This window comes from Oryctolagus cuniculus, chromosome 2, assembly GCF_964237555.1.
Source record: "Oryctolagus cuniculus chromosome 2, mOryCun1.1, whole genome shotgun sequence".
Taxonomy (NCBI): domain Eukaryota; kingdom Metazoa; phylum Chordata; class Mammalia; order Lagomorpha; family Leporidae; genus Oryctolagus; species Oryctolagus cuniculus.
Window position 1 is genome coordinate 81,097,475 of NC_091433.1, and position 13,631 is coordinate 81,111,105.

General features: G+C 42.8%; 1 protein-coding gene across 8 annotated transcripts in view; it reads left to right on the forward strand.

The window, feature by feature from the left end:
• Positions 1-13,631, forward strand: part of WRN (WRN RecQ like helicase) — a 138,212-nt gene that overhangs the window by 32,033 nt on the left and 92,548 nt on the right. For all 8 annotated transcript variants that reach the window (XM_051834121.2, XM_051834127.2, XM_017339061.3 and 5 more), the window contains 2 exons: positions 926-995; positions 7,460-7,574. In XM_051834121.2, coding sequence (XP_051690081.2) covers positions 926-995; positions 7,460-7,574 — 185 coding nt within the window. The remainder of the gene's footprint in view (positions 1-925; positions 996-7,459; positions 7,575-13,631) is intronic.

Here is a 13,631-nt window from a genome sequence, read left to right on the forward strand (position 1 = left end):
GAGTTACAGAGAGAGGGAGAAAGACAGACAGAGATCTTCCATTGGCTAGTTTGCTTCCTAAATGGCCGGGGCTGAGCCAGGCCAAAGCCAGAAGCTTCTTTTGGGTCCCCCACTTGGCTGCAATGGCCTGGGCGATCTTCTGCTTTCCCAGGCTATCAGCAGGGACCTGGATTGGAAGTGGAGTAGCCAGGACTCCATAAGGGATGCCGGCATCACAGGTGGCAGCTTTAACACCTATGCCACAGCACTGGCCCCTGTTTTTTAATCTAAGAAATATATTTTATTACACTGTGAATTCCTTTCTCCCCAGTTCATACTTCCCTTCACAGATGACTATCTTGTTTCCCTCTTAGCATCTGTTTTTAGTGATGGAAACTCCTTTGATTCGTAACCAGAAAAAAAGTCATTTTTTGTCAGAGAAGTAGAGTGATAAATTTCCTTAAAAAAAAAATCACAAAACTGTTGAGAGGTAGCACAAATTCAGCAGCACTTTTATTGTGAAAAGTCAGTCTGATTTGGTTGTTCCAGTTAAACACTGCTTAGGTGGAGGACTGACCACGCACTGACTAATGTCCTCGGCTGGTGTGATGAAATAGCAGGAGGTGGATGTCTGTAGTCAGAACAGATTTCTCCTACATTGTGTTTCATTAGGTTCTATTTGCGGGTTATTTGATTTGCATACCTGCTTATAATGTGCACCATTAATAAGTAAAAACTTCAGCTTTTATGTTAAGGCTTAGGCAGCTTAGTTTCTCTGTTCTCAAGGCTGGTGTGTAGCTAAAGCAGGACATACAGATCTGTGTATAACAATAGGTTGAATTCAGTTTTTTGGGAATCATTCTATTGGATGTTTCTAAATATGGGATATGTAGCTTTATTTTGGTTATCCTTAGCATGCTCCTTTTATTTTCCTGTTTTCCTATAGGCTGGTCTCATCATTTATCGAAAACTTGAAATTTTGGGTGATGCTGTGCAAATGTTTGCTATAAGTGAAGGTATGTTATGATCTAGAAATAAAAGGTAAAATGTGCATTTGCTCATCTGTAAGGCTTATCTTCAAAAGGCAAGATTCATACATCTGCGAAGTGTTTATTATTACAATCTCTTGAATGTCTGGGTAACCTTGACACTAAGGTGAGCTCTGTCAGGGTTAAAGATCAGAATTTGGGGGAGCTGGTGTCGTGGTACAGCGGGTTAAGCTGCTGCTTGTGAGAAGCCACCGCTTGCCACACTGGCATCCAACGTCAGAGTGCTGATTCAAATCCTGGCTGCTTCCCTTCCAATGCAGCTTCCGGCTAATGCACCTGGGAGGCAGCTGAAGCTGACCCAAGTCCTTGGCCTCTGCCGCCCATGTGAGAGACCAGAATGTTGTTTGAGGCTCCTGGCTTTGGCCTGACACAGACCTGGCTGTTGTTTCCATTTGGGGAGTGAACCAATGGATGGAAAATCTCTCTCTCTTTATCTCCCTCCCTCTCTCTCTCTGTCACATAAATACATACATCCATGTATACACACATACCTACACACGTAAGTCCTTCAGGAAAGACTGGAGCTGGGGAATGAGCATTTAGCCTAGTGGTTAAGATGCCCACATCTCGAACTGGACTGCCTGGGTTTGATTCCCTTCTCTAGTTCCTGACTCCTGCCATGTACAACCTTGGGAGACAATAGGTGATGGCTCTACCCGTTGGGTTACTGAGAGACCTCTGTTGCATTCCTGGTCTCTGGCACCAACCCTGGCCATTATCGGCATTTGAGGAGTATACCAGTGGATGGGTGCACTTTCTGTTTCTTTGCCTCTCAAGAAGAAATGCAAAACAAAGGCAAGTGCTGTGGCACAATGGGTTAAGCTGCTGCCTGCAATGCTGGCATCCTGTATGGATGCCAGTTTCAGTGCCAGCTCTGTCATTTCCCATCTAGATCCCTGCTGATGCTCCTAGAAAAGCAGCAAAAGATGGCCCAAGTGCTTGGGCCCCTGCACCCACATGGGAGACCCAGAAGAAATTCTGGGCTCCTGGCTTTGGCTTGGCTTAGCTTCAGACATTGTGGCTGTTTGGGGAGTGAACTAGTAGATAGAAGATCTCTCTCTCTAACTCTGCCTTTCAAATAAATAAAATAAATTTTTTTTTTAGATTTTATTTTTTATTTATTTGAAAGGCAGAGTTACAGAGACAGGAGGAGAGACATAGATAGAGAGAGATATCTTCCATCTTCTGGTTCACTCTCCAAATGGCCATCTCTACAAGGGCTGGGCCAGGCTGAATACAGGAACCTGGAACTTCTTCTGGGCCTCCCACTGCTTTCCCAGGCACATTAACAGGGAGCTGGATTGGAAGTGGAGCACAGCCGGGTCTCAAACCAGTGCCCATATGGGATGCTGGCATTGCAGGCAGAGGCCTAACCTGCTATGCCACAATACCAGCTCCATAAAATAAATCTTAAAACAACAACAAAAATTAAAGATTAGCACTTTGGGTATGTTACCTGTAGCAAAACAGGATTTGTTACTTCTATTCCTATGTGAGAGACCCAGACTGAGGTGTGGGCTCCTGACTGTGGCCTAGCCCACTCTGGCTGTTGTGGCCATTTGGGAGGAGTGAACTAGAAGATCTCCTTCTGTCTGTCTGTGTATTTCTTTCTCTCTGTCTCTCTGCCTTTCAAATAAAAAATGAAAATAAATAAGGAAAGACTAAAAAATGTAAAACAAAAGTCTGCTTCTACTTTGTGGCAAAGCTATTCATTAGGCTTCTAGAGTTGGGATTTTGTGATTATGATAACGTTAAGGAATTAACTGGCTTTTTCCCAGTCTGCAGATGGTGTGCCCTTGTTATAAATATTTACAGAGCATTATATACAATGCTATATAATATATAATTTGCTTTATAGTATATTGGTTTAAGTTCTAAATATTTTCTGCTGTTTTTCTCACAAAGGGGTGGCCACTTCATTTGGTTTCAGTTCTCGTCTTAGATGTTTTGATAGGTCAGTGACAACAAAACGAGTCACATACGGAGTGGATGAGTACAAACTTTTGTGTTGTGTAGACCAGTGGTGGAATCCCAGCTGTGTGATCTGGGATACACTCGTTTTCCCATGTTTACAATGTGGGTAATAGCATAATACTCTGTTTCACAGAATACTTGTGAATACAGAGAGGATCATAGCATTGAAAGTACCCACAGTGATATGTGTAGAGTTGTTACTACAGGTTGAACATCATCATCTGAAATACAAAATGCCCTGAAATCCAAAGCTTTTTGAGGGCTGACATGATGCACATACTTGAAGGTATTCAAGAATATTTCCTGGAGAAAGCGACAAGACTAGAAATACGAGCAAGAGTTGGTTAGTTCCAGAGTAAAGGAAAATGTTGTAGGCACAGGAAATGGCGGGTGCAGTTTCAGAGTTGAGACAGATCATGATATCAATAGGCAGTTGAAATAGTTCAATATGGTAAACCGTTGAGTATGGCGGGGTGAGTGATGAAAGGAAGCAGAAGAAGGAAAGAAGATAAGCCATGTTAAGAGCAGTTGAAGCTATTGAGGGTTTTAAACATAGAAGTGAAATGTGGTAAATTGAACAGAACAACTTGAACTTTAGAATAGAAAATGGATTGGAAGAGAACAAGTGCCATAGTGGGAGGATCTCTGGGGAGGCTATGACTATATTCCAAGTGAGAGGTGGTAGTAACTTGAACTGGTTGTCCGTTCTGAGGGTGGAAATAGATTCAAACTACACTTAATAGATCAGTAGAATTAATAGAATTTGTAGGAACAAAGAGAAGCATTTACCAGGGATAATTACTCAGCTAGCATGAACAGCAGGGTTGAAAAACAATGACAAGGAAGAGCAAGATTTGGGGCTGAGAAATCCTGTGGTTGATTTTAGGTATGCTAAAGAAAGGAAGCCTGCAAGATTCAGCGAGGAGGTGGCCAGTAGGCGCTTAGATGCACAAGTACAGGATGTAACTCAGAAGATAGTTTGAGTTAAAGAATTATGACTAAGAAGTCCTGAGCAGCTCATTGTGCTTGATGCTTGCGTGGAGTTGCTACAGGCATACAAGGAAATTAGTAAGGATGGTGTGCAGAAAACCAAGTGAAGAATATGAAGAGGCCATTGTCAACTATTTTAAATTCAACAGAGTTTGAGAATCTCAGGACTTAGAATTAATCATTGGGTTTGGCAATGTGGAAATCATTTGTAAATTTTTGCAGTAGTAGCTTTCATATCTTGGGTGACAAAGGAGTATTTCAAGGAGAGAGTGGGCATTTGGTGCATGATTTATTAAACAGGAGAGTCTATAGGCTTTGGTAACATGAAGGTACTATAACCATAGTGGGAGTGAAGGAGAGGTATGGTGGGTGGAAATTATATTAACTCCAATAGAGGAATCAGTTGTATCAGGAATGTACTCAAAGCACATGGGAACTACCTTCTTCAAAAGCTTGGTTGAAGAGGAAATAAACATTCATTCCTGTAACGTGTGTGTGTTGAAGGCCTCTTACATGTCAAGTGCCTTTAGAGTTGCTAGGGAAAATTCACTGTGAACAAGCTAGACCAAGCCCCTCCGTTTCATCTGACTAACGGGAGGGGTGCCAGAGATGTGGGTGTCTGAAGGAAGAGCACTGCAGGTCCGGAGGAAAGGCAGGGCAAGGCCTCCGAGGGGGATTGCTCACCTCCTGAGGACGAGTGAGCGTAACTGAAGCAAAACAAATCAGGGTGAGTGTGGTAGGAAACGCAGCTGGAAAACCAGCCTGAGCCAGATCATTCTAGGGTACCGTGGGCTGAGGATCTGACTTCATGTTTTATTAATGGAAAATCCTCAGAGGGTGTGGAGCAGAAGAATGAAGGGATTAAAATTTTATTTTAAAAGCGTTTTTCTGGCAGCTGTGAGAGGACACGTGTTTAGGCATGGCGTTAGGGAGCTATTGTGATAGTCCAGGCAAGAGATGATAATTGGACTAGACCAGTGACAGCAGAGGAGTGGGGAACTCTGTAGGTACTTCGAAGGAATAGTACTTTGTGAAGGGTTTGCTTATCAATTCTCTAACGGGTGAGAAATACAGACTTAAAAGAATGGAGATATTACCAGACAAACTCATGAATGGAAGGAGCTGTTGTAGTGGAGAATTATCAGAAGAAGAGATTTGGTTGAGAAAAATACAGAATTCTATGTTCTGCATGCTAAATTTTAGATGTGCATTAATGTCTGAGAAGATGTCTTAGCTCACAGTGTCATTCTGGAATTCAAGGGAAAGGTTGCAGTTGGAGATGTAATTTTGGAAATCAAACCAGATAAAGTAGGGAATATAGGCAATTAAGGAGCGTGGAGTTATTGGCATCGAGGGTGCACCATCATCTGAAGTCAGGAAGATGAAGAGAAAGCAGCAAAGTGGCCTGGGAAGGGGCACTAACAAAGGGACAGGTGCAGGAGCTGAGTTCAGAAGCCAAGTGAGGGAGATTTGTGAAGCGCTCTAAATCTGCAAGTTTGAGATGGGGATCTAGAATTAACGATTGGGTTTGACAGAGTGGATGCCGAGAGCCTCCCCTCCAGTGGCAGTTTTGCTGCACTGCCGGAGGTGAAAGCTTAGCTGGAAATGGGAGCAGAAAATCTGAGACAGTGAGTGTGGGCAGCTCTTCAAGGAATTTTGCTGTAAGTGGGAATAAGAGATGAGCTTATAGACTAATCCTGTTTTCCTAATGAAATAGAGATGTTTGTGTTCCTTTAGTCAAGGAGAGATGAGCAGGTGTTAGGGGTGAAAGAAAAGGAAGAAGGTGTGAAATAGTAGTCCTGAGAGATGGAGAGTGGGAAATGTAGAAGAACTGACAGTCAGAACTGAGGGTTTATTTTGGATCTGTATCATGAATTTAAAGTCAAATTTGTCATCAGAGTTGTTTCTTTTTAACTACATTCAGCCGTTTCTATGTAAGCATCAAGTAGGTTAAAAATGGGGCCAGTTCTGTTTTGTAGCGGGTTAAATCCCTGGTCTGCAGCACCTGAATCCCATATGGGTGCCGGTTCAAGTCCTGGCTGCTCCATTTCCAATCCAGCTCTCTGCTATGGCCTGAGAAATCAGTAGAAGATGGCCCAAGTCCTTGGGTCCTTGCACCCACGTGGAAGACCTGGAAGATGCTCCTGGCTCCTGGCTTGGGATTGGCTCTGCTCTGGCTGTTGTGGCCATCTGGGGAGTGAACCATCAGGTGGAAGACCTCTCTCTCTTTACCTCCCTCTGTAACTCTCTCTTTCAAATACACAAAATAAATCTTAAAAAAGTAGGTTAAAAAGAAGAAAAGCTAGACATAAATAGAGCAGGATTTTCTCCAGGTAAGTACCTTGGAGGGAGGGGAGAACAAAGGAGTTAAGAATTTATACTCCTGTGTATAGAGGAATGATTACTATAATGCAGCTAAGAAAAGAAGGACTTGGTGGAGAGTGGGAGCAGGAGGTTAACAGGCAAGGAAAACGTGGGCTGGGTTGGTGGGTTTGGTTCTGAAAGTGTCAAAGACTTGTTGAGTTAGGGAAAGCAGGCTGGGAGAAAGGCGTGGCAGTGTTCAGAGGTTGAATTGCTTAAAGCCACTGAACTTTGGAGGTGGAGACTTCACTGGCGGTTATAAGGTCAGGGGTCTGATGATGGAATGTGTGCCTGAGGTCAATCAAGGGAAAGATTGTTGGAAATGAAGGGGTCCAGGAACTGAAAAGGCCACACCATTGGATGGAGCATCTTTGTGGATGTGGGACTCATAAGGAATGATCATGGGGATAGTAGTGGGAAAGACAGTTAGTGAACCAGGTGCTGAAATCTTCAGCAACTAAGGGGGATATGGTTTTGAGATCACAAGATAACTGTAGCACTCAGTAATACCAGGTTGTATAGTGCTGTCCCGCATGCTCCCAAGGAGCAGGGCTTTTGGCAAGACAAGAAGAGTGGTGCTGAAGAAATTCTAAGCAGGAGAAGGGTTTGGCAAGAAGGGCAGGTCTTGCGCTGTTGATGGAGAATGATGAGCGAACCACACAGACTGAAGCTGGGGATTTGGAAGGTCATCACTGAATAGAAAAGGCGTGATTTGATTTCGGTGATGACTGATAATGGAGGAGTGAGGAATGACTGTTGGATAAGGTAATGTTTACCAAACTTAAGAAGCAGCCCATGAAGTGTTACAGTGATTTCTCATTTTGAAATAGTGCAGATGGGTTCCTATATTTCATTTCTGCCTTCTCCTTTTTCATAGGCCTGGTTTGTACTATGTATGACTGCAGATCACTGGGAATTTATTCAGAAGTTAAAGCAACAAAAATTGGAAAGGGAAGTAAAGTGACTAAGGTGATTTAGGGATTAGATGAGGAAGTCATTTTGTTGGAATTCATATAAGTTCTGAGTTCTAATGCTATTTAATGAAGTGACTAAATAAATATCTCTGCTTTGTGGTGTGAAAATTAGTGTTGATTTTGTCCTTCCAGGGGAAGAAATCCTAGCTAGTGGTATGAAGAAACAGTTGACTTCGATCTCTGAGGAGGTGATGGATCTGGCCAACCAGCTTCCTGACACTTTGAGAAAATTGGAAAATCCACAGAGGTTCGTTCAATATTATGTTTTATCATTTCTGTTTGTTCTTACTGCCTTTCCCTCTATGTTGAGAATTAAGTCCTTTAACGTAGACCCATGCAAATTTGCTTGAATTCACAAGCATAGATTGATGTATAAATTTGAGAAATACCTTTCCACTTGTTAAAGAGTGCATCCAGGGCCGGCGCCGCGGCTCACTAGGCTAATCCTCCGCCTAGCGGCGCCGGCACACCGGGTTCTAGTCCCGGTCGGGGTGCCGGATTCTGTCCCGGTTGCCCCTCTTCCAGGCCAGCCCTCTGCTGTGGCCGGGGAGTGCAGTGGAGGATGGCCCAGGTGCTTGGGCCCTGCACCCCATGGGAGACCAGGAAAAGCACCTGGCTCCTGGCTCCTACCATCGGATCAGCGCAGTGCGCCGGCCGCAGCGCGCCAGCCGCGGCGGCCATTGGAGGGTGAACCAACGGCAAAGGAAGACCTTTCTCTCTGTCTCTCTCTCTCACTGTCCACTCTGCCTGTCAAAAAAAAAAAAAAAAAAAAAAAAAGAGTGCATCCAAAGGTTTAAGGCTTTTCTGTCTAGTTTATATGATGTTTATGGAATGGAGAAATATAATGTAAAGTTAATTCATATTATACTTTTTGAAATTATATTTATATTTTTGTCAAAGCAAAATATGTACACATAGAGTGAAATGTGTGACATCTGGAGTTTTGTTTCAGTTTATGAAGATCTTTTACTTAATTACATTTGTAGTTTGGTCACTTGAAATCTAAATAAAAGCGACATTTTTACTTGAAAGCTTTTTTTTTGTAGTTGTTTGATTATTATTTGAAATTCCTACGTAATTAGCAGACTATCAGAACAAAAGGCATTCAGTCTTTAAAGATTGTTTTATAGATAAAGCACTAAATAACTTCAGGTATTTGAAGTAAATATCCTGTACAAATGAACAGTCTTTGAACTCCAGGTACTGTGTAGTTAGTACCTTTTGGAGGCAGGCTTCACCCAGGCCTTCACTGCAGAATGACTTACTTGTTAGATCTCTAACCGCAGAATTGCTCTTCAACAGTGAACAGTTACAATGTGGTAATATAATTTTGAGGAAAGAAATAACTTTGTAGAAATGAAAAGCCATTAATGGGAACAGAAAGAATTCTGACTCTTAAAAAAAAATGCAGTATTCACTTTTTTTTTTTTTTTTTGGGTGAGATGTATGATAGATTTTGGTTGAGGGGTTTGGAAATGTGATAGAATCAGCTCTTTTTCTCAGTTACCCTCCACCCCATTAGATTGTTGTAGTAGTTTTTGCGTAGCTTTGAGAATTTCCAAAACACGGCACTTTCAAAGGTGGAAGGATACTAGTAAAATTACCTCTTTCTCATTTTTACGTTTTTCCATCATTGAACTTATGTTTAAAAGAAAAATCACCTTTCATGTGATTTTTACATGCATTTCAGAGTTTCGTACTAGCAATGAAAATATCTATCAGATGGAAGTTACATGTGCTTAATACTTTGCTTCATAACAGCAAAGCCAAATAAGTTTTTTTAAAACTTGAGAATGGGAATTACTGGTTCTTAAAGGTTAGTGTCAAAATAAGAGCTAGTGAGATCTCTTATTTCCTTCTTCTTATTTCTTCATAACACATCTACAGAAATGCCTAACTCATCCAGATTGCACCTCAGAACCAGGAGGAAGCCAAGCTCTGAGATGCATGTCATCCATATTTATGGCATTTCCAGTGGCATTTGAAGCCACACTCAGTGCATATCTGCTCTTTAGTTATAGACAGAGTTGAACAAGGTTGAATATCACGTTAAAATTAAAGTTGAAACTCACGTGAGTAAGGAGTGGTGTGCACATCACAAGAGCTGGAAGCGACAGCTGGAAGTCTGAAAGAGAGGACAAAAAGTATAAAAATTAGAACTAAGAACTCTTAAAAAGAACAATTTGAGATTTGTTAAGAAGGGGGTGGCTTTATGGACCCTGAAGGTATCTGTAGTGCACAGCACTGCAGAATCACTGGTTTATTTTATTTCATTTTAATTTTTTTTTGACAGGCAGAGTGGAAAGTGAGAGAGAGAGACAGAGAGAAAGGTCTTCCTTTGCTGTTGGTTCACCCTCCAATGGCCGCCGCGGCTGGCGCACTGCGGCCGGCGCACCGCGCTGATCCGAAGGCAGGAGCCAGGTACTTCTCCTGGTCTCCCATGGGGTGCAGGGCCCAAGCACCTGGGCCATCCTCCACTGCACTCCCTGGCCATAGCAGAGAGCTGGCCTGGAAGAGGGGCAACCGGGACAGAATCCGGCGCCCCGACCGGGACTAGAACCCGGGGTACCGGCGCTGCAGGCAGAAGATTAGCCCATTGAGCTGCGGCACCGGCCAGAATCATTGGTTTAAATTCAGCCTGTCACTGTTGTGTGTTGCTGTCACAGCGAGGCTGTCCATAGACTACCCATATGCATACTGATGCTAGAAAAGAAGGGAAAGCTCCCTAGGTCTTCTGAAGAAGGCAGGAAGGCCTTTGGTATTTGTTAGGGGTTATTTGCTACCTTACATGAACCTGATGTTAGTGCAGAGTGAAGGAGCCCTTACAGCCTCGTTACTTGGTCTCTGCCACTGTTGCTCTGTGTGTATGTTACAGTGCTCCCTGTACATTTAACAATTAAACAGTATCACATAATAATTCTTAATAAATTAATTGTTCTTTTTTTTAAAAGATTTATTTTATTTATTTGAAGGGACAGAGTTACAGAGAGAGGTAGAGACAGAGAGAGAGGTCTTCCATCTGCTAGTTCTCTCCCCAGATGGCTGCAATGGCCAGAGCTGCGCCAATCCCAAGCCAGGAACCAGGAGCTTCTTCGGGTCTCCCACATGGGTGCAGGAGCCCAAGGGATTGGGCCATCCTCTACTGCTTTCCAGGCCACAGCAGAGAGCTGGATCTGAAGAGGAGTAGCCAGGACTAGAACCGGCGCCCATATGGGATGCCAGTGCTTCAGGCCAGGGCTTTAACCCACTGTGCCACAGCGCTGGCCCCCTAAATTATTTGTTCTTATATTTGAGTAGCTCAGTGTGATGCTAAATATAAAATTTATTTATTTATTTGAGAGACAAAGAAGGGAGAGATGGAGAGCACTCCCACCTGCTGGTTCACTTCTCGAATATCTTGCAGCCAGGAAGTCAATTCATGTCTCCCATGTGTGTGGCTGCTTGAGCCATGACCTGCTGCCTTACAGGATCTGCAATAGCAGGACACTGGAATCCAGTGCAGGGCCAGGGCTCTAACCCAGTCTCTGCATCCAATATGGATGCAGCTGCCCCAAGCAGCATCTTACCTACCAGGCCAAATGTCTGCTCTGCTAAATACTCTGTATAAAATTTAAAGAATTTCAGACTGTTAAAATTAGTGTTTTGGGGTTGGTGTTGTGTAGCAGGTAAAACTGCCGCCCATGATGCCATCATCCCCAATGGGCACTGATTCAAGTCCCGGCGGCTCCAGTTCCAATCCAGCCCCCTGCTAATGGCCTGGGAGAAGGAGCAGAAGATGGCCCAAGTGCCTGGCAGATGCAGACGAAGCTCTTGGCTCCTGGCTCCTGGGACATTGGGGCCATCTGGAGAGTGAAACAGCTGATGGAAGATCTCCCTCTGTCTCTCTTTGACTATCAAATAGATAAATAAATTTTCAAAGACAAAACTAGTGTTTTTGGTTTTTTGATTTAGTTTAATTTTGCTGTGTACACGTTGTCAAGTAAAACTGGAACCCAACTTTGGAGTGCTGTTAATGATGCTGTTGCAATGTGGAAATAACTCTTGAAACAACTCAGCATTTAGATAGTTTATTACCAGGGAAGATCAAATTTTTATTTGAATCACTGATATAAAAATTTAAAAGGTATGCCGGATTTTATTAAGTATTGATTTTAAATACAGAAAAATTAGAAGACCTAAACAGAAGCAGTAATTAAATAATAAAACATCACTTTTGTCATCATACTCCCCTTACTGGCTTTAATTTCTGCTTTTGTGCAGTATGTAAAAATTGCTTTAATAATACCTACAACTGATAGACAAGATGATAGGCCTTATTTTCACTCCAGGAGTGGTTTTCCATTAAATTAACCAGGTTTGGTTGTAATAGAGTCATTTAAAGTCACCTGGTTAAAGTATTATAGCAATCGCAATTAAGGTGTAAAATTTAGTCTGTATGTATTCAAATGCATCTTACCAGTATTTTCTCATGTGATACATTTACCTATTGATGGGAAGGGCTTTTTTTTCTAATCTAAAGAATATATACCCAGCTTTGAGGTTTTTGAAGATGTAAAACAGCGTAATTTTTTTTAAAGATTTATTTTATTTATTTGAAAGATAGTTAAAGAGAGAAGTAGAGACACAGAGAGAGAGGCCTTCCATCTGCTGGTTCACTCTCCAAATGGCTGCAATGGCCAGATCTGGGCCAATCCAAAGCCAGGAAGGAGCCAGGAGCAGGGGCCCAGTAGGTGCAGGGGCCCAGTTACTTGAGCCATCTTCTACTGTTTCCCGGGCACATTAGCAGAGAGCTGGGTTGGAAGAGGAACAGCGGGGACTTGAATTGGCGCCCATTTGGGATGCCTGTGCTACAAGCCAGGGCTTTAACCTGCTGTGCCACAGCACCGGGCCCACAACAACATTTTTATTAGCATAAAGATTCATGTATATGTTGCAGTTAAAACTAGTGATTGATCAGTGAATTGACAAGTTAAGTAAAACATGAGCTCATAAATTTTTTTTTAAATGAACACATTAATGTATGTTTATTCCCAATCTTTTGGTGTATATCAAGCCTTTTCATTAAAATATGAGCCTGCTCTCTGGAGTTTTGCAGTATTTCTTGGTCAAGTAAAACCTATTATTTGTCATCTGCAATCTAATTTCAGTTTTTTTTTTTAAAGATTTATTTATTGGGGCTGGCGCTGTGACATAGCAGGTAAAGCCACCGCCTGCAGTGTCGGCATCCCATATGGGTGCCAGTTTAAGTCCTGGCTGCTCCACTTCTGATCCAGCTCTCTGCTATGGCCTGGGAAAGCAGTAGAAGATGGCCCAAGTCCCTGGGCCCCAGTGCCCATGTGGGAGACCTGGAAGAAGCTCCTGTCTCCTGGCTTCAGATAGACAGCAGCTCTGGCCATTGCGGCCAACTGGGGAGTGAACCAGCAGATGGAAGACATCTTTCTCTCTCTGTCCTCTCCTTCACTCTCTCTGTAACTCTGCCTTTCAAATTTATTTGAGTGGTAGTGTTACAGACAGAGAGGGAGAGATGGAGAGACAGAGAGAAAGGTCTTCCATCCTCTGGTTCACTTCCCAGTTGGCCGCAACGGCCAGAGCTGTCTATCTATCTGAAGCCAGGAGACAGGAGCTTCTTCCAGGTCTCCCACATGGGTGCAGGGGCCCAAGGACTTGGGCCACCTTCTACTGCTTTCCCAGGCCATAGCAGCAGCTGGGGTACAAACTGGCACCTAAATGGGATGTCGGTACTGTAGGCGGAGGCTTAGCCTTCCATATCACAGGACTGGCCCCCCCCCCTTTTTTTTTAATATATATAGGGTGAAAAATTAAGATTCTGAAAGCATTCTGAATACAGGATACTGGGAATTTTAAAGATTTTTTTCCTTCTGAACTGTTATTTGGAATATAATTGATGAAATAGCTTTTTGACTAAAGAATTTTGCCAAGTCTGTGTTCAACGTCAGATTTAGTGAAATCGTTTTTGCTTTTTGTGGTCAGGTATCTTTGATCACTTTACATGTAATTAAATTAATTACCCAGAAATATATAGCTGGCATACAGTTTTGGATCAAACACTATCAACTCTTCGTAAGGCTGCAAGTCCATGTGGGTTGCAGAAGTGCTAACTGTTCTCCAAAGTATCCGATCAGCCATGATCAGATAAGAGCATTAGGGAATCAAGAGCAGCGGTATTCCAAAGGATCTTTGTAGAAAGCTTGTATTCATTGAGAATCTTCCAACTTCTTATAGTTACTACAGTTAAAGTGGAATTAACTTGTGTTTGGGTCCCTGCACCTGCATGGGAGACCAG